General features: G+C 42.2%; 1 protein-coding gene across 1 annotated transcript in view; it reads right to left on the bottom strand.

Moving 5' to 3' along the window:
• PDLIM5 (PDZ and LIM domain 5) overlaps window positions 1-15,427 on the bottom strand; it is a 177,863-nt gene extending 162,436 nt beyond the window's left edge. The window contains 1 exon segment of the mRNA XM_032762585.2: window positions 15,312-15,427. Coding sequence (XP_032618476.1) covers window positions 15,312-15,407 — 96 coding nt within the window. The 5' untranslated portion in view covers window positions 15,408-15,427.
• Between the last annotated feature and the right edge of the window lie 5,733 nt (window positions 15,428-21,160).

Genomic DNA, 21,160 nt, shown 5'->3' with positions numbered 1-21,160 from the left:
TTGTGGAAAGGTAAAAAAGGCAAACTTAACAGAGGCAGCATTGTTTATATCTCAGACAATTATTCCCACACAGTGAAGGAGTGTACAGTCTTCACAACAGCATAGTTTTCCCATACCAAATAGAGCGCACATAACCCACAGGAGCCCCAAAATGGTGAGTAAGGGGGACTGACTGCTTCAGGGCTGTACTGGGATTTCTGTGTGTTGGGGAAAGCAAACAGCTGCAGGGGGCACCTACACTGAACACTCTCCCAACATTTTCCACAGGAGTTGATCCTGGGAGATATCTCGCTGCTATGGGTCACCAGGGAAGAGCGGGAGGGTCTTCTACAGCAATGCTGATTCTGCCCTGGCCCCTATGCAACTTGCCAGTGTGCAGCAATGGTCTCCCCACCCCTCGTGGCACAGTAGCACGGATGCGTTAGTCTGACTGGGACAAAGACCACAGTGGCTCTCCCAATAAACTTGCCCAAGCGCATTGCCCACGCTCTGGTTGAAACTTTTGAAGAGATTACCGCGGCCGATTACTGCGACGTGATAGACCACATCAATGCGCTATTCCACATCTAGGCATGCATGCATGCAGCCATAACCCCTCCTCCTCTCCCGAAACATTTCCATCCGGAAAATAAAGCTGCTTACCAGGAACCAGCTCCTCTGCTTGTCCTTCACCAAGAACCGGCTCCTGCGACTGGCTACCTTCCTCCTGGCTTGAGAAGCGCTCCTGGCTGCATGCCTCCTGGGACTCTGGGGTGTCTCCTCCCACCCCAGTTCCCTCACTCTTTGTTTCCTCCTCCTCCCCCCTCCTCCTCTCCTCCCCACTCTGAAGTGTCCATCGTGGTCCTCGGATTGGCTGTGGGGTCACCCCCAAGTATCGCGTCCAGCTCTTTGTAAAAACGGCAGGTCAGGGGAGCAGCGCCGGAGCAGTGGTTTCCCTCGCGGTTGCAATAGGCACTCCGCAGCTCCTTTACTTTAATCCTGCACTGCAGTGCGTCCTGGTCATGGCCCCTTTCCAGCATGGCCCTTAACATCTGCCCATAGGTATCGTAATTCCTACGGCTGAAGCACAGCTGGGACTGCACAGCTTCCTCCCTCCAAACACTGATGAGGTCCAGCAACTCGCCATTGCTCCATGCTGGGGCTCATTTGGCGCGTGGAGGCATGGTCACCTGGAAAGATTCACTGATTGCACTGCACACCTGGCTGAGCAAACAGGAAGGGGATTTTTAAAATTCCCGGGGCATTTAAAAGGCGAGTCACCTGAGGCCAGGGCAGTAGAGTTCAAACTGATGAGCAGAGTGGCTGAACAGGCATTCTGGGATTCCTCCGAATACCCCTGGAGGCCAATAACAGCGCTTTTGGTGGCTACACTGGCAGAGCAGCACTGTATGACCAGCGCTGCAGTCGTTATTCCCCAGGCAGAGATGGAGTATAGCCAGCGCTGTAGCCAGGGAGATACAGCGCTGGATGTGCCTTGCAAGTGTGGATGGTGAGTGAGTTGCAGCGCTGTAAAGCCACCACCAGCTCTGCAACTCTCCAGTGTAGCCAAGCCCTTAGTGTGAGCCAAGCTAGCCCAAGCTGCGATGCTCACTCCAAAAAGCAGTATAGACACACAAACAAAAGTAGGAGGGTAATGTTGTGTTTACTTGGCTGTTGAAAGTAACTGTATACAGTTTGCAAGGTTGTTTACTTAAAATATGTATAACAGATTAATAAACAAACAATGTCAGAAAACCTAAGAGAAGGGTAATGCAGGAGTCAAGATAGGAAATAAGGGCCTGCGGTAAAGTTTCAGATTTGGACTAAGAGTAAAGGTTGGCTCTTGGAAACAGAGAGGAAGCAGCAGCAGATTTTAGATATGCCTGGGACATGTGTGGCAGAAAACACTGGTTATGGGCCTGAATGACTGAGAGGGTGGTGGTCTTGTCAACATCAGCAGAAAAGGGTGAAGAGGGATAGTGGAGGGTAAGATCAAGAGCTCAGTTACGACATCAAGTTTGAGTTGCTGGCAAGGCATTCCAAGATGTCGTCAGAAGACAAGCAAGGTTGTGGGACTAAACTGAGGAAGTTATGTTGGGAGTAGAGGTAAATATGCAACTTATCAGTATAATACAGTAGCTGAAGGCATGCAACTGCGACGCAAACTGAGTAGGCTGAGAACAAGTTACAGAACACATTTTTTAAACCGCAGAGAGAGTTAATTACTGCGTAAGAGAGTTACATAGTGGGGAGCCAATAAGAACGCCGAATGTACGGATGATGTGGAGAGTTGGGACTTGGCAACATCAGCAGCCAAGTAATCTAAAATTGTACACTTCTGCCCTGTTGCATCCACCACTGTGGTGCGAGTGTGGCACTTCCTCACTGCAAAGAGGAGCAGGGAGAAGACGGCAGCTGTTCCCATCCAACAGATGAATCTGTTAAAGCAAGAAATCAATACTCTCCATGCTTCCTTAATCTTTTATTTCAGCAGACTATTGTAGTCATTACAGTGATGTCAATGAGCCCTTATTTAATCCCAAACCCTCCAGCACAGAGTTATGGAGCTGACCAAGGCTGTTCTCTTCATACTGTGACAGCAGCACTTTCCACTCATGACACTAAAATTTGTAATAATCAACAGTTTTCTAAGTTTTAAAATTCAAATGTACATGAACTGACAAAGGGAACACTCCCAGAGCAGATGAACAGTTCAACAGGTCCGAAACAGAATAAAGTCTCTTCTGATTATCTAGTGAAAAGGGGTTTAAGGTTTCTGCAAAGCTCAGATCTATAATAAATTTTAAAAGCATTTAAGATCCTCAGCAACGAGTCAAAGAAACTATTGTTAACTCTAGAGATTGAATGCGATTTCTGTTTCCAGACATCAGATTTCTCAACCAAACAGCAAATTCCATAACTCTTCAAAAATATGCCAGCTTTAGCCAAAAATGTCAGCTATCAGTGTTTGGTTTTGAAGTTCAACTATTTGGTCTGTAGCCCCAGATAGGAGAGACTTTCACACAATACCAAAAAAGGAAATGTCTTCTTAATAGATACCAGGCTGCCACTTGAGAGCACACACTACAAAAAATAAGTTTAGGTAAATGAGAGCATTTCAACTGCATTTACAGAACTGTAGCTGGGTAAAAACAAGTTAATAACTGTTTACTACATTTCTTTAAACAATGCCACTCTTCTCACCCAGAAGGCTCCCCAAACCATTTCATTTACTGCATTTTCCCATACTGTATTTTCAGTGATGCAGAAGAATTAGCTGGTCATGCAGTACATATAGTTAAAAGGCCATCCAAGTTGAGTTGAAGACAACATAGCTAAGAATATGGGTCGTGTCCCCCTGCAAAAATCCCACTCTCTTCTTGCAAACCTGAGTAACCAAATGAGTAAGAATATAGACTTGATCCTGCAAGGGGCTGAGCAGTGAAGCACTTAAGGATATGCTTAATATTAAGTATCTTTAGTTTCAAGGAAATGGCTCTTACGCTTAAAATTGAAGAGAGAAGGTAGGTGAGGTAATACTTTATTAGACCAATTTCTTTTGCTGAAAGAGAAGCTTTTGAGCAACACAGCAGCTTTTCAGTTCTCAAAATTAACTACATGCTTAGTGCTTTGCAGGATGATGGTCAGAGCACTTAGCAACTTGCAGAATCACACCTTGTGTACACAGACACACACACATAATATTTTAACTTACAGGCTGAATGTGTTCTTGAGTCTGCCTAAAACAAACTGCTACTACTGCTTATGACTTTTTCCTCACATTTGAAAATAGCTGCCAAGAAGTCTGATAGCTAGAAAGCGAAATAGAGAATCGCCTTATCTATAGCTGACAGAGAACAGAGTTTGTATAAACTGACTAGTGGTATGTTCAAAAGATTTAGTTGGTTTCTAATATTAACATATTTGGCTGGTGCCTTCAAAAAGCATCCTACTGAAGATAATTAGCTCATGATAAAAGCTTGCACCCACATGTGCAGATATTATACAAAAGAACCCATCTGTATTAGAACCAAAACTCAGTCAGGTTGCCATTTGTGATAAGTGTTAAGTACTCAGTGTAATGCTTACTGTTTTCTTTGCTAAGTGTCTGAGAGCAAATAAATATTTGCGTATCCCTGTCACTCTTTTCCAATCCAATTTAAGATCCCCCCAAAAAATCAAAAATCAAAACCCCATCCCAAAGTGCTATTACACTATCATCTGACAAACACACTACTTGCAGTTTAAATTTGGACTGAGATGCCAGTAGATGTCTGTTCATTCCTGAATAATTGCTAGTAAAAATGCCTTCAGGCACTGTAAGAAAACAAAATCCTTATTTGGTATGAATACACAACATTGAGATATGCTAAGTAGTTGAGAAAACCAGAAGGAAACTGTATGATTTACCACACACACAACACTGATGGTGAAATGTTTACAAGCCTAGAACTTCCCAATTAGTCTAATAAAATCAGCCAATTCTTCCACAAGGCCTCTTTTCCTTCAGTGAAGGGAGTGGAGAATCCTCTTACAGATGATAGAGGCCTGAAGTAAAAAAGAATTTACCTATCGTTTTAATACAATAAGAAAAGTCTGGTCAAGTAATTTTGTCATAATTACACTGCCACTTTCAAGAAGAAAGACCCAGAAATACAATACACATTGCTACTCATTTTTTAAAAAAAAGTTCATTTTCGCCAAGAAATTACTACAATTCAGCCATTGCATATGAATGTTTTTAAACAGGTCACATTTTATCATTATAGGCTTATTATGATTGAATACTTTAAACAGATCACTAGCCCCTCAAAGCTTGCTTTTTAGGCTACTCCCAAATGACAGAAATCTTCAGAGAGAAAAATAAGTTTCAGGTTGAGAGTTACAATTTTACGAGCTTTTCTGAACTCCATCTATGCTTCCGCTTAGATTTAAAAAAATTAAATATCGAGGCCTTTTGGTTGGAAAAAGCCTCCTCAGCTCTTGGCAATCAGCATTTTTACCACTCCCCAACTACAGATATTAACATAATCTTCACATACACCATGTGTTCCCCTTAGTTAACATTGAGAACAGAATTCCATGTCCCAACACAGAGAAAAACAGCATTACCTCAACCACCACATATAGGCAGGAGTCCCTATGGCCAGGATAAAGAGGAGAAGAGAGAATCTCCTACAAGCATCCCGCACAAAGGTCTTAAAGAGGCAGCTCTTCCCCACCTTCATGTCCTTGACCTCAGAACCACCCTCCGGTAGACTCCTCATTTTGACAGGATCCACTTAGTGCCAGTAGAGTACAGATGCTCTCCTGCAGCGACGGAAGCTGTACCACAATATAGGTGACGATAGGAAACAGCCTCTGCAGTCAGCATAGTGATACCACGGCCCCAGTGATGCATAAATAAGAAGGAGAGCTTAAGGGGGATGGGGGAGGAACATCATGGAATTGTTTAGATATACCAGCACTGTGACTTCCCCAGCAACCACACAAGACCATCTCTGTACATCTTTATTTTTAATGAGTGATGAAGCCCACATCTCAAAAAGTGAAGATGGGGCACCCGCTGAGAGCAGAGCATAGACTGCTAAGCTCCAACTTGCTTCAAGAGAGAGGAAGGGTCTCATCAGATATATTGGCCCAGTTATTAGCCCCACTTTTAACGTGTAGACATTGCACAAAATGATCAAAATATAAACATGATTAAGAAAGAACCTCACTGTTTTTTTGAAAGCATCACCTGTGCTAACTATCCTTTCAGATGAGCTATCCTACCTCACCAAGGATATGTTAAAAGAGCTCCTCTCCCTGCTAGAGCCTCCAAACAAGAACATGTACCTCAACTGTCCATTAAACCAAAAGGATAATGAAGGAGTGCTTAAGTCAAAATAAATAAGGTACATGACTGGAAGATTCTGCATTTGCTCTGAAAAATGTTATTGAAGAAGCCCAAATGAATCATACCACATTCAGCAATTGGAGCTTCTGCTGAGCATAGACATTTCAATTTTTTCCAGCCTCACTGCATTTTTGGGGGGTTATGGTATCTCTTTACCCAGCTCCGGCATCAGCTTGCCATGAAATGCAGTTTGGATGTAGAATTTTGCGGTAAGGATATAAATACCGTTTAAAAAGTTAACTGTTTAAAACAAATTTAAAGATGTGTCATTTAAACATTTAACCATTTAAGCAACTGGGCCCCGCTCCAGCCGGGCGGTGCGGCTGGACCTCGTCCAGGCGGGCGCAGGGGTAACCAGTTAAAAAGGTTAACCGGGTTACCGGTTAACCACCTACATCCCTATCTGGTGGCCCCATGTTCTTCTCCTTTCCCCGCTGTGGTGAAACCGCAAGTGGGGAAAGGAACACAACATGCAGCTCCTCCGGCGCGGCTGCTGTACCACCCCCAGCCCTTCCATGCAGCTGCATCTCTTGAGTCCTCCTGTCTGGAGTCTGCACAGCAGCCCCACCAGAGGAGCTGCACGTTCTGCTCCTTTTCCCTCTGCAGTTCCCAGGAACTGCAATAAGGATAAGGGCAGAATGTGGGGCCGCCGAGCACCAATGCACATCCATTACTTTCTGCTCAACGTTCCCCTCTGCCATTTAATGGTAGTCCAAAGTTTTCTTTCTAGTGGTTCAGTCCCAGTCCTTTCTTTGCCCCAAAAACTGACTGGTACAGCTTCTTGCAGTCCAGATAATGCAATATGCCTTATCTTTTCTAATCCTAGCTGAAACTCGATCACACAAGATAAAGGACCGTGACGAACGAGACTTCCATTCTCCCGCCAGTTTAGGAGATTGTGGAGCAGGAGGTGTTCAAGAGTGAGAACATGTTTCATCCACCTTTATTTCTCATTAAAATGGTACTGGTTTGACAGCTCTGCAGACTTAAGTCCATTTCACATAAGCAATATCTGCACAACCCCGTCTCGGTATCGAGACATGTTTTAGTTTTCATGGCCATTCAACCATTCACCTCTGTTCAAAGACTGCCAACCAGAGAGCCAATTTGTACAATCTATGATGATCTGTGGCATGTGTATCTCCTTATAGAGGTGGAGATTGAGAGCATGTTCCCTTGCCTACAAAATTAGCTTACTTTGATGTAAAATATAAGCTATAACATTATGCAGTTTTTGTCTAATGTATTGAAAAGGTGACATTACCACATACTCACATTGCCTGAAACATGAGGGACAGTTTTCTGTCATGTTTTCCCTTGAATGGATTGCCTGATAGTATGAGATCTGTTCTTAAAATCCCCTAACAAGACCAATGTTATCTCCTGGCTCTGTACCAAAACAAACCAACCTTTGAAGGCTATGTCTCTTCTCACAATGCCCTCAAAGATAACCATCAGGAATGAATAGTGAGAAAAAACAGTTCCACTAAAAATAGCTTCTTGAAATGGCAGGAAGTTCACAGAGGTTGTCAGGCTGCCAGGCTCAAATACAGAGAAAGCAAATAAGTCTAATTCTTTCCTATTAATATTCAAAAGAAAGTCCCACTTTACAACCTTTGCAAGGAAATCTTTTTTTTTTTTTTTTTTTTTTTTTTTTTATCTCCTGTAAATCCCAGTGGCACAAATTGACCATTGAGCCATTGGCCAGAAGAAGCCCAATGGCCTGCTACTCCCCCTGCCTTTGCATTTTTCCAAAGGAAGTTAACAGCCCTGTCCCCCTGCCTCTAGGGACTTCACAGGACATCTATAAAAGCAAAAAAGACATTGCTTGCAAATATTTTATATACATTTGTTTTTACACAGTGGTATTAGGACACTCAAATGCAAGCTACCGTCCAACGAAAATGTGTTTCAGAATGCTATTCTTGGGGGAGGAAGGGACGGTGTCTCCCAACTCACTGGCCAAATCAGCCCAGTTCTGCAATGCCAGAAGCTGCCAGTAAGAGGGCTGTCTGAAGCTGACAACTCTCAACATCTTGCAGAATAGTGCACAGTTACCAGCACTACTATTGATGTATTTGCCAGGTGAGATCAAAAGTTCTAGGGTTTACTTGTATTAGTGAAATTCCACTTTATTTGCTTATTTATTTTTTTTAAACCAGACAGAAATAAATAAATAAATCCAACAGGTTCAACCCAGTGGAAACTAATTATCTCAAGACCCAAACGTCAACTCAGTCAACATTTAAAGTGTCTTGCTGCTTTATTCCCTTCTTTTACAATTATTTTCACAGAGGCTAGCATTTTTTTTTAAAATAGATAGTTTCCAAGAAATCCTAATGCAACACCTTGGAATACAAGTGGCACAACCTATGCAGATCCCTAATCAAAGTTGCATTAACAATATGAAGGTGGAGAGAGGAGTTAGCTTTTTAAAAAGCTAAGATGCTGTAAAAACAAGCTTTGTGCAGAAAAAAGTCACATGGATCCAATCGTACATACAGCTTAAGGAATAAGATGATGTCTTAATGCATTTCAGCAGAGGGAAAAAGAGCAGGGATTAAAGGGAGGCATGAATTTCCTAACAATGACCCTCTGACACTGACTCTACAGGCGTGGGGGAATGGGTTCTTTGCTCCATATATAAAATATATGAATTATTATTTATATACCAGTAGCACTTACAGGCCCCAACAAGGTTGTATAGGGTAAAGCACACTGTAGCCTCAAACACAGAGTCCCCACCTTGAAGAGCTTACAATGTAAACATACACAACAGACAAAGGGAAGTATTACCACCATCATTTTACAGATGGATGACTCAATTATTCTCTGTCTTAGTTCTCCCAAACTCACATAGGAAGTTGGAGGCACAGCTGGGAACTGAACCCAAATCTCCCAAGTCTCTCATTATTACCTACACTACCACTGAAAACAAAGTATTCTTGGGTACATCTTTAGAGCCGTTAACATAACATATGCTATTGAGGTATATACTGTGCTGATCATTTCTTTGGAATCTTTATTCTGATTCAGCAACGTCATGAACATTTTTCAGAGGGGTAGCCGTGTTAGTCTGTATCAGGAGAAAGAATGAGGAGTACTTGTGGCACCTTAGAGACTAACAAATTTATTTGGGCATAAGCTTTCATGGACTAAAACTGGTTTTGGTCCGCAAAAGCTTATGACCAAATAAATGTGATAGTCTCTAAGGTTCCACAAGTACTCCTCATTCTTTTGATCATGAACATTGTCTCATAAGTAGGGATGGGGTGTTTTTTTTTTCCTTTTTGAATGGGTAGGATGGAGGAGGAACAGCGCATGGGGGGAAGGGAGAGAGAAAGAGACTGACTTCTTTCATATGCTTTGCCAGAATCAGGCAATTGAGGAACTGAGAGAAGCTGGGATGCTGCCAGCAGGAAGATGTACACAGAATCTATCAGTGTAAGGAAAATGTATAAAGAACATTTTTTTGAAGAACAAATTTACCTACAGCTGAAGGGAATCAAGCCAGACAGAAAAATTTCTTTTGAAACAACTCCTTTGAACAGTATTTGCTAACAAACAGTTAATTAATTGTCTATTTTTCCCATAAAGGGGATGCTTTGTCACAAAACAAATATTAAAAAGCTATAAAATCCTTTTCTAACTTTTCTTGTTTAGTGTTACTACAGAACAACATTAAACAATGCCTGAAAACTCTCGTCACCTTCAGAAGCTTATAGTCCCTATTTTGGCACATTACAAACATATCACGCTTACGTTTAGCATAGAGGGTTAAAGCTCTCTCAGGTTACCATCAAACGAATGCAACATTGACACCAAACACCACTATTCATTACATCCTGCAGACGACAGCAATTTTGACAACTCTGACATTACAGTTGTATTTACTGAGTCTTATCCTGGTTTTGTTTGTCAAGTATAGAGCTCTAGCCAACTATCAGAATTTTCATGCAAATAAATTAATGCAACACCTAAAGAAGTCAGAATATAGAGAAGTTGCCAATTCTACAGCAATATTAACTCAACCACATTGCACATATGAAGCATATTCTGTTTTCTTTGTTATACGTATTGCTTATACATAACCTTTATCTTTTTAAGCATGTTATGCATGATGTGGAAGGTGTTTGAGTTGGGGCTACTATGGAAACCTTACCTAACCTCTTTAGATTCAACTGTACATCCTTAAAATTGCATCAGTTTCTTACTTTTCTTTTAAATTCTAAATGGGGGTGCTGGTGAGAGAAACCTGCCCTTAAGTCCACAACCGAAAAGAATGCTCCAGCTGGCAAAGGCTAAATGGTATCTATCAATGTCATTCCCAAGCTGTTTGCTCAATAGTCATCAGTCAACCAGACTGCCTGAGAGCATGGGCTTAACTAAGCATCAGTGATGGCTAATTTGTCCTGCAGATACTTTACTACTGGTGATTATGTTCCTGATTAAAAAGAACCAGCTTGATCATCATAGTCCACGTTGAATTTGCTGGGCTGGTACTTAACAAAAATATCTATCTTTTTACTCATAAAGAGAGCAAGTTTTACATAAAAATAGTTGAGACAATAATCAAAATCCAGAATGCTACTTTTACAGTCATGTTATCAAGCATGAACTCATCCAGAGCACTGAGCCATATCCTGAATCTGGCAGCTGCCAGTTCTTATAGGGTACGTCCAGACTATCCGCTAGATCGGCGGATAGCCATCGATTTATCATAGATCGATGTATCGTATCTCATCTAGATGAGATCTATCGATCCCTGAACGTGCTCCCGTCCACTCTGGAACTGCACCAGAGCGAGCGGCGGTAGCGGAGTCGACGGGGGGGAGCCGCAGCTGTTGATCCCGCACTGTGAGGATGGGAGGCAAGTCCAAATAAGAGACATCGACTGATATTCCCGTTGCTGAAGTTGCGTATCTTACATCAACCCTCTCCCCCAGTGTAGATCCGGCCTAAGTTTCAGAAAATAGTACACGTTAACATGTACACTGCTGTACGTTAATTCATAGGCAGTTTATAAGCTTTAAGCAGATTTCATTATGGCTATAGTCAGTCTGCCTAACTACCAATGTTGTTGATAAACACGAAGTCAGGAATCCTTTTTATTTTAAATACAACAAAAATAGGAGTCTTGGTTTCCTATGGTAGTAGCTTCCAGAAGTGGATACCTTGCATCTAATGTTATTTGCTTTTATTTGCTCTAACTTTACTGCTCTTAAGTTATAACATGTGTTTTTCCATTATGCAACAAGGTAAAAGGCAATTTACATTCTCCTCATTGTCTCAGTTTTGTTTATTTTATTTTGCTCTGTTTATTTTGCCATATGGAATTAGGTACGTTATACTGAGATGTGTCCAATCTTTGAATATCCCCAATCAAGTATTCTCCATTTTCATTTATTTCAGGCCAAATCATTTTTGCATTCTCTCCATACGAAACCAGCGCCACAGCATGTGCGTGACTCACTGTTAGACTCCCTTTCTTATCTGATCAGCCCAGTCGCCTGCTGCCAATGAGGTCTAAAAGAAGTGGGATCAGGCCCAGATATCAATCTTTATTAGAACAACAAATCAGAGCACCTGTACCTGTCTTCTTCCACATATCAGGTTTGATCCTTAACTTCAGTATTGGGAGCAGTCCCATCAGATTAGTCATATGCTTAAAGTTAAACACATGCTTAAGTGCAATGCTGGATGGGAGCCAGAGTGCTCAACATCTTGAAACATCAAAGCTGTAGTTGAATCTTCTCACTTTGAAAGTATCCCAAAACTCACATTCCGCAAATGTCTCTGCTATCTCCTCCCCAAACCCTCAAAACTTCCTATACCCCACCCAAGTCTCTCTGCCAACTACTCCCTGGATCTTTTCCACCCATCCTTGTAATTTGCGTGGTTGTGTGTCACCCATTAGATTCAGAGCAGACTCTTGATTAACATTTTATATATAAACTCACTTTTGAATAGTAACATTTCTATATGACTAACAGTGTCACTCAGTCTGGCAAGCACTACAAATGCTTTATAGGATTCAAATATAAATACACAGTGTACAAGTGTCTGAGTGCAAATGTTTGTGACCTATTTGACACTATAACAAATTAAAAACCCTTAATTCACATTTGCCACTGCAAAAATGTCAATGGAAGAACTCAGTCAATTATTCTTCTAGTAATAGCACCACTAATTAATGCCATTAAAATAGCAACAGCAATATGAATCAACTTTCTTGAGACAGTCACAGGAGATGCACATTTTTAAGTAAAAGGCTTTAAGAACTTTACAGGTTATTTCAATACTTTTAGGAGACCAACTTACTATTTGTCAACTACAGAAAATATTGTTGTGTTAAGTATTGTTTAAACTTAATGCAAGGAGTTAAAACAAAAAAGCTACAGCAAGATATTACTTGTCAACACAATGACCAAGATTCACCATCATAACCCAGAATGAATTCCAGGCATGACTGCACAAAACCCAAGAAGGTCATGAGAGACAGCAGGACCTTTGTAAGGGAACAGAAATAACTCTGGTGCTTTGTTACCTTTTTTTTATTAAATCAGTATGTTCAAAACTCTTTAATTAGCAGTCTAACTACACAGGAAAGGCATTTATGTTTCATTGGGAAGAGAAGGATGGCGTGTTGTACATGCTGTGCTACTGTATAAGGGACACTAGACAGAACTCTTCAAATTATCAGAGAGGAGGAGGAGGAGGATTTGCATACCAAAACTAAGTACTTCTTAACTCCACACCAAAAACACAGAGTGTCCAACTTACAGTGAAAAGAAACAACCCAGAAGGGGTGGAGCTCATGTAGAGGTACCAGGTTTTACCTTTTCTCTTGTTCTTTTTTTTTTTTTAATTTTGGCTCAGAGATAATTATGGCCCCAATCCTGCAACAAGAGCTACTCAGATGGAGTCTTAGGCCAGTTGGCATGGGATCAGAGGACTGGGGATTACAGATTCATTTGTGTATTTCTTTAGTGCATCCCAACACAACAGCACACGTAAGTACGTACCACATGGATTAAACAATGCTAGTCAAGGATAGGTGCCGTACATACTCTTAAAATATTGTTCCATCTCTCTGTAAAGCTTTGGTTTAAATCTATTCACTCATAATGTAGCTTTGCTCTGGTTCTCAAACACACTAGGAGTAGTGGTAGTAGTAATGTTTTCTATTATTTACCACCGTTTGATAGGTATTGGGATGTGTCCCAAATAAGAGTTCCTGACCAAAAAAATTTATAGGACCTATGTGTCAACAGCTTTTCAATCATTCCTTGCAATGTGAGCAGTTCATATCTGCAGCTCAAAGCGTTAAATATCTAGATGCAACCAGCTGCACCCATGGTTCAATCACAGTCATAGTTCTTGCTCATGTAAACCGACAGCCATCATATTAGAAGCCCAACTGAGACCTAGCTTGAAAAAATCAAAAGCCTCAAGTGACAACAACAAGTTTGATACATTCAAAAGCAAGCCGACATCGATGAAGGATCTAGAGGCACTTGAATATAACCTAGACTTGAAGAAATGTGGTGGTTCTTTGAAAAATGACTGTGAAAACGGCTGTGTTAGATTCAATGTTTTCTCTGCATCAGTAACTCAAAATCATTTGTTGAGATTCTCCTGCCAGTCATGCAAACCTCAGCCTAGGTTTAAAAAAGTATGCAGTACACTCTCCAGTTCAGGCTCAACTGTCGTAAGTTTGTATTTGTTTGAGGTCATTTCTATAGCACTCAATTGGGTATTATTTAAATAAAATAGGCTGCAGGGCCAAAATTTCACGTTGATCTCAACAGCGTAACCCACAGCTGAATAAGGTTACCTAGGTCTAAATGAACCAGCAGTATTTGAACCTGCAACTGAAAAAGCAAAGTTTGAGGATGCAACAGAAACCAAATCCCTCTTCCAGGGCAGTATTGACGCTGCACTCAACAGGTGTAAGAAGTAACTTATCTTTGTCACTGAAATAAATAGGGTGGTGTAGGGGGAGGGGGCGTGAGACAATCTTAAATAAAATGCCATTTTTACATAAATATTTGTATAGTAGAATTGCCCTTCAAAAGAGTTGGTTTACAACAGAGGAAACATATTAGAGAAGTAAAATGAACTCTTCTCTAACTGGGATTCTTAATATTCCAAAAGCCTCAATATTGCAAAAGTTGGTATAAATATGTTACACACACCAAATGTAACAGCCTCAGACGTTTGAGGAAGGTTTTGAAACTCAGCCCAGATCCAAAGAAAAATATCCATTAAACGCTATTTGAGGATAGTGAGCTCTAGCTAGACATTGTATTGTTATTCGTACAAAGATTTTATCTGTTTTGACTTAGCTCCTCAAATGCTTTGAATAGCAGCAGTTAAGAGCAAAACACTGTACAACACCCATGAGAAACTGGCATGTTCATTCAGGCACATTTTAATCAAACACCATTCCCAACTACAGCACCTAAGCTGCGTGGCCATGCAGCAAGCTATCAAGGTCTGCATAGGTATGGAGAGGCACCTCTTCCCCAGCCCCAGCCCCGGAGTTGCTGTGGTGAGGCACCTCTCTCCCAGGCTGCTGCAGTGAGAGAGGGCTGGGGAGGGGGAGTCCTCTCTCTCCAGCCCCACCCCCAAGGCAGTCTGCACCCCAAACCATGGTCCCACACCAAACCCTTCATCCTCAGTCTGAGCCCTGATCCCCCAACAAACACCATCCCTCTGCCCTGTCCCAGAGCCCCCTCCTGTACTCCAAACCCCTCATCCCTAGTCCCACCCCAGAACCTGCACCCCCAGCTCTCACCACCACCCCTGCACCCTATCCTTCTGCCCCAGCCCTGAGCTCCGAGCCCCCTCCCACACTCCAAACTCTTCAGCCACACCCTCACCACACATCAGCTCCATATTGGTGCACATAACAAAATTCATTCTGCACATGGACATAAAGTTAGAGGGAACATTTTACTGCACATAGTTTAACTCCCCCCCACCTTTTTTATTAATTGTAAATAGGAGGATTTTGCAAGCATAGATACTTCAAGACCATAAATTCAGTTAATATATGTGGGATACACAAAGGTAATATGAGCTATTTTCTCATTCAAGATCCATGCCCCCTCCCGCTTGACAGATTATGCATCCTCTTCTGTCCTCCATTGCTGGGGACAGGAGGAGAGAGTCAAGCATCCTGCTGCTCAAAAACTAACTTTAGCTTAAGACATGATAGACATTATGTCAGCAACTTCCCACCTCTGCTTCTTACACACACATCTAGGGAAGCAAGGATGAAAGGAAATACTTCTATCCACCCTACAAGTCATCAGTCCTCACATTCAGAAAGATATCCTATTACAGAAATACTCATCTTTGCAGATTTCAGGTACTAAATGATGTAGCAGACATTTTTGTAAAGTCTATAAAGGCAAATATGGCTCACCCTAGAGATGGTCAAAGGCATGTTGAAGTCTTTTCCACCTTGAAGCCTAAAACCCCAAGGAGCAGGGCCGACCAAAGACACACTGTAGTTGCTCATGGTGTTGGATGCTCAAGGTCTAATTCCAGATAATAAGTATCTGTGGAAGAGGATTAAAGTTTTAATGTAAATCTTAACAGGATATATGTACACAGTGAAATGGAAATGCACACGTTAACTTGAAAGGGGCCTTTTCAATTTAAATATATGTTGCAAACCATGTTTTTCTGTTCTGTAACACCTTAGTAAATTATTAGTAAAAGTGAATGGACTTTAAAAAGTCTAGTTTGCCACTACTTGTGTTTTTTGTTGACTTTTTGGCTTGTCAGTTTAGAAAAAGAAAAATAATCAATTTAGTTTTGCTTTCTGATTCTTAGCACTGCAACATCTGGGTTTCACACGCCGCATGCAATGATTTTTTTTTAACAATTGTTTTCTTCAGAAAAAAATGTGGAAATATTTCCTCTAGGCTTTTGTTTGGAGGTTATTTAAGCTTTTATTTTTTTGCGCAAAATGTAAGCATTGGACCAAATTTAAGTTGACAGTGGTCCTTAAAAATTACTTGAGTACATAAACGTTTTAATAGTTTATGTAAGAGATGTTGGCACATTAATTTCATGTGATATTATGTATTTAGTCACAGCTAAACAGGTACATTTACCACATAAAAATTAATTTCCAAGGAGGGTTCATATTTTTGTAACAATTCAAATATCAAAAACTACAAATTTCAAAGTCAACGTTATTCAGAGGGAAAAATGTTCTCCGAGCCTTGGCATTCTTACCATTTTTACAGCTTCATATACATCCAACCCCAATTTCCTATTAGGCACATACAAGGTGTTGCAGAAGAAATCAAAAAGAAACGCAAAAATTTATAACCACAGAAAGTTGTGTACCAAATACCAAAGCAACTTCTTTAAACTAAGAAAAAGTATTATAAGAGAATCTCAAGATTATTTCCCCTCCTCCCCAAACCAGGATGAAGGATTACCTTTAAAAGGCACGCTGTGCACTTAATTTTGTTGCTCAGTGTCAAAGATAACAGCTTCAGCTGCACCACATATAGGCAATATTACAATGACGTCTTAGGTAGTAGCTGCCTTCTATTTTTATATATTTGAAGTGGGGAGGGAGAGAGCGCGCACACATTGAGGGGTGGATTACTGTAAGACTACACCCAATCACTGTAAGATTCCATAGTTACTTAATACAGGAGATTTAAGGTGGAACTTCAGTCAAGTAGAAGAAAGTGTGTTTCAAATTTCATTAAGTACGGCAAGAATTATTTTCTACTATACTTACACTACAGGTGACTTATTTTTAAAGTAACAGATGTACTAATAAAACAATTTCATTTCCATGGGAAGACGAATACCTGGAAAGTTCTACAAAATCTCTCACTAGAAGTTTAACAATGCACTGAATTCATTTCTTGAGGGAAAATAATGTAATTATACAGATTTCCAGATACATCTCACCAAAAAAAAAAAAAAAAAAAAGGCTAGCAGTTCAGCCTGGCTTCCCTTTAAGGGCCTTATTCACACCAGTAGGTCCATTTAACTAAATAAAAAGAAGAGTATTCGGCTAAGGTAGGCTAAAAAGATAATCTTTAGGAACTACTCCTCCAAGCCAATAACAGAGATTGTTTCAGAACTGAGGCAGTTCCTGAACTACTTACACCCTCATGCCAGAAACCATGAAAAGACCACGGCTCCCACTGAATTCTAGGATGACAGAACCTGACTCATTTACATCTCCATCTCGTGTGTCCCCCTCTGCACACCACATGTGACTAAATACAGGCACAGAATGCCAATGTCTCCCTAATTCAAAGAGTCTTCTTCCTTCCTTCCTTCTCTCCTCCCTCTCATCCACCCACACAAAAGGGTATGTCCAGAGTTTGAGATATGATCCTTATAGGACTTTCACACTGGTTCAATCAAGAATTATTCTATATAAATGTACACCTGGTTTACTAATGATTTTACTACCATATGAAAAATGATTTGTTCCCCCTAAGTAATCACACTAAAATTATAAACTATCACAAATTAAGGAATGTAGGGAAAGGAGCCTTACCTAATGTGCTAGGACACACTAACACCAGATTGACTCTGATCACCTGTTAATAGTTGACAAGATTTTTTTTTCCTAACTCAAAGCAAAAATTAAGCATGTGAATAATTTTTCCTGCATGCATTAAAAGACAGCAGACAAATCTAGGAAAAGACACTTTAATTTGGGAGGTTTTTTGTAACTAACTGCAAAGGAAGGCATTTGGCATGGTAAGGTATAACGTGCTCTCTCTCCTCCTCTGGCACCCTCCAGCTTCGCACTTGAGAAGCAGATGTTTCACTGCAAACTAGAGAACTTATTTGGGATGTTGCGACAGAGAATTAAAGAAACACCCTAAGAAACTAGATTTACTGATCTATTTATGTCACCATTAAAGATTCTATACCTGGTACGAAGGAGAGGTATCACCACATGAATCGACAGAGCCCTGCAAATCCACGGATGCCCAATTTATATCTGTGGATGCAGATATCAGCACACACGTTTGCAGATAAGCAGATGGATGCGGATCCAAATTTTTTATTTACAGACCAAATCCACAGTCCACCTTTGCATATTGGATGTGGATATAAATTTTGTATTCATGCAGGGGTCCATGAATTGACGCTGTCTCAGTGAAAACATTGCACAATGAACTAGCTAAGGGCTAAATTGTGAAATTCTTACTCATGTTGATGAGTGTTCAGTGAGCCTTCTTGTGTAAGTGCTCAACAAAGGGTTTCACCATCTAATCATGAAGTAGTATGTATACCATCACCCTCTATTGAGCAGAATCTGAATTGCTCAACCGTAGGTCAGACCTCCAATAGTGCTAGTAGATAACATTATAAAGATGATGTTTCAGCATAAGTGGTGGGGCCTGTGCTTTGGGGAAAATCTGGTGTTCTGCTGCAGTGAAGATCCCAGTGTCCCAAAAAGGGACATCTTAGACATATTTGTTATAATATGAAACCATCAAAAAGAAGGTTTGGTTTTATATGTGCAGTCCCAAGTCATCCATAGAACGCAGAAAACACAGCATTAAACTCCACACTTCTTTTTTTTAAAAAGTATGTCTTGGCATACAAGTGAAACTGCTGGCTTTACTGTTCCTGTAGCTATCTAGTTACAAAAGTCCCCACAGGGAGGAGGAAACACATGGCCATGATGATCAAACAATTACACGCCCTAAACCTGCCCAACCCAGCTCAGCTATGAATTTTCCTTTTCAAATCCTTTTTCTCCCTCTTGACCATTTTTGGTGCTACTCTGTGCAACATTCTTGCATTTAAACACCAAAACAGAGAGCCTGGGGCAAGTGCAAGCCGGCACGGGCACATGCACACACACACACAGGCTTGCAGCATTGGCACCTACAAAACAAGATTAACTCTGGTGTCCATTCTGTTTGGTTCTTTGAGTAAAGTTCTCGAAAGGGAAAAAGCACATCGGTTACACAGTAATTAGTATTAAGAGCTCGGTGTTTCTCTTAATAACAAACACCACGGCATAGATGGCAAAACAAATTTAAGTCAGCCGCGAAGTCAAAAGCAATTCGGATCCACTCAACGGGACTCTCGTTTAGACACCGCTGCTTTCCCCCTCCCGCTTCACTTCGGAGTGACTCTCTCCTCCCCACATCTCAGGAGGGGGTCCTGACCTGCCCACCCTCCTGGGGGCTGCAAAGGGCAAGACACTGCAGTCCACGCGCCTTCTCCCCCCGGCCGGGCACGGGGGGTGGGATGTCTCGCTCAGCAATGGATGGTGCTGCCGGTGCTGCTCTCTGCCCCCGAGCTCGGAAGCCCGGCGCTGCACCGCGCAGTGCCGGGGCGGCTCTGCCAGAAGCCCCGGACCCCCCTGCCCCATGCACTGAGCTCCGGGAGGAGGAGGACACGCTCCAGCAAGGAGCTGCCCGCGGCTCCTCTCACAGGTGCCCCTCCCTCCAGCACGGCTAGTTCTCAGCACCTGAGCGCCCAGCACCCTCGCCGCGCCCGGGACTCCGCGGCAAACGCTTGGCCCGCCCAGGCGGCCCCTTCCCCGGCCGCGGCGCTCGGCACCTGCTCACCTGGGACGGGGACGCTACAGCCGCTGCGCGGTGCGGGACGCCGAGACGAGAAGCACGGAGCTCGCAGCGCGTGTGGGAGGCTGGGGCTGCGTCCCGCGGGGCTTGTTTTCACTTCCGCCTTTCTGCTCCTCCCCCGCGGCCCAGGAGGGATGGGGAAGCTGTCCGCGCTGCAGCCGAGCTAGAAGGAAGCCCTGGCAGAGTGGACCGCGGGCGGGGGAGGCGGAGTTGGGTTAAAGGCCGAGGCAGCTGAGCCAGAAAATTGCACATGCACAAAGACCCAGGCCTATAAGCAAGGGCAGCCAGAGCCTCATTAACGAGCCCCATGGGGTGCAGGGTATTGTTAATAGCCCAGTACAAGGGCCCCTGCTTGGCACTTCTCTGCCAGAGATCCTGGACACGTGCCAGTACCTGGAAGGATTAAATACAGCCGTTCACCTTGGTATAAAATCATGCAAACGATTACAATAGCTACCCCGGCGAAAGCCAGGGGGTAATAAGACCAGTAACAGTCAATATCCAGACCTGTACTGCTAGTAGAAGCTGTAGGACTTGGGCTGGAATCCTGAGGTGTGTGACGGAGCTGTGCTGGGCACTGCAGGGTAGAGGCACACAAGTGACTGTGGCAGTTGTGCCCTACTCTTTTCCAATACTGCAGCTAGCTTGGAGGGGGGCAGTTCTGCCAGCAGCCAAAAGTGACCAGAAATTGTCCCAGACCTGCTTTCCTTCCTGTGTCATGCCCTCCACAGTGGAGCCATTGCTAGTTCCAGACACCAACACTGAAATTCTCCTATGCCAGGCACAACAAAGGGCTAAGATCTGGTCCAATAAGGGTGCATTGAATAGTCAGATTGATAGAGCTCTTTTCATCTTCAAAGCATTGTACACAGTATTTCTGAGTAAGGATTCTCTCTTTTATAGCAGAATAAACTGAGGCAGATAAGTTAAGTGACTAAGTCCTAGGTGCAATAGAAGTGGTTGACAAAGTCAGGTAAGAGCTGGAAAGTTTCTGGCTGCCAGACACTTTTCAACCACTGTAGATATGCCTGTTGAGTATGGTATGTTATGTACAATAATTCTGCCCCCTCTTTGAAGGTAAACCTTGAACCTTACAGCCTGTGCTGTAGTTAACAGTGACAGTGGAGCTAAAGTCCCCTCACCATAAGAATATTTATGCCCCATGGGGGCTATCAGCATTAAAACTCCCTGCCTCTGTCTGAAACAGGACAGAACTGCTTGTCCTCCACCCTGAAGAGCACATTGTATTACTCAACCATTTACCAAAACTTTAGAGAAGGAGAAGTCCCATAAAGGCTAGGACTTTTAGAGTAGGGTGGATTGAGTTAAGTTCGTTAGTTACTTCTTACTGTGGAGATGAAGAGAAGCTGCTGGAAGGGTCTTAATGTTTTTTGTTTTTATTTGCTTTGATTTTTTAAAAAAAAAAATTGTAGCAAAAGCACCTGGAGTAGGCATTTTTAAAATGTATTTGTTAAAAATGAGAAGTATCATGAAAATGACTTGCAAAAGAAAAGATTTATCCAAACAAACAGTTATGTAAATATACAATTAGAGTTAATTTGGCCCTGATGCTTCAAGGTGATCTACATTCAAATGGAGCCTTAACTTTACTGGGGGCCTGCATGGACACAGGGGCCACCTGCACCCACTAGCTTTTAAGATTGCAACCTTCTTC

This window comes from Chelonoidis abingdonii, chromosome 5, assembly GCF_003597395.2.
Source record: "Chelonoidis abingdonii isolate Lonesome George chromosome 5, CheloAbing_2.0, whole genome shotgun sequence".
NCBI classification, from domain to species: domain Eukaryota; kingdom Metazoa; phylum Chordata; order Testudines; family Testudinidae; genus Chelonoidis; species Chelonoidis abingdonii.
This window is presented reverse-complemented; position numbering and strand designations above follow the sequence as displayed.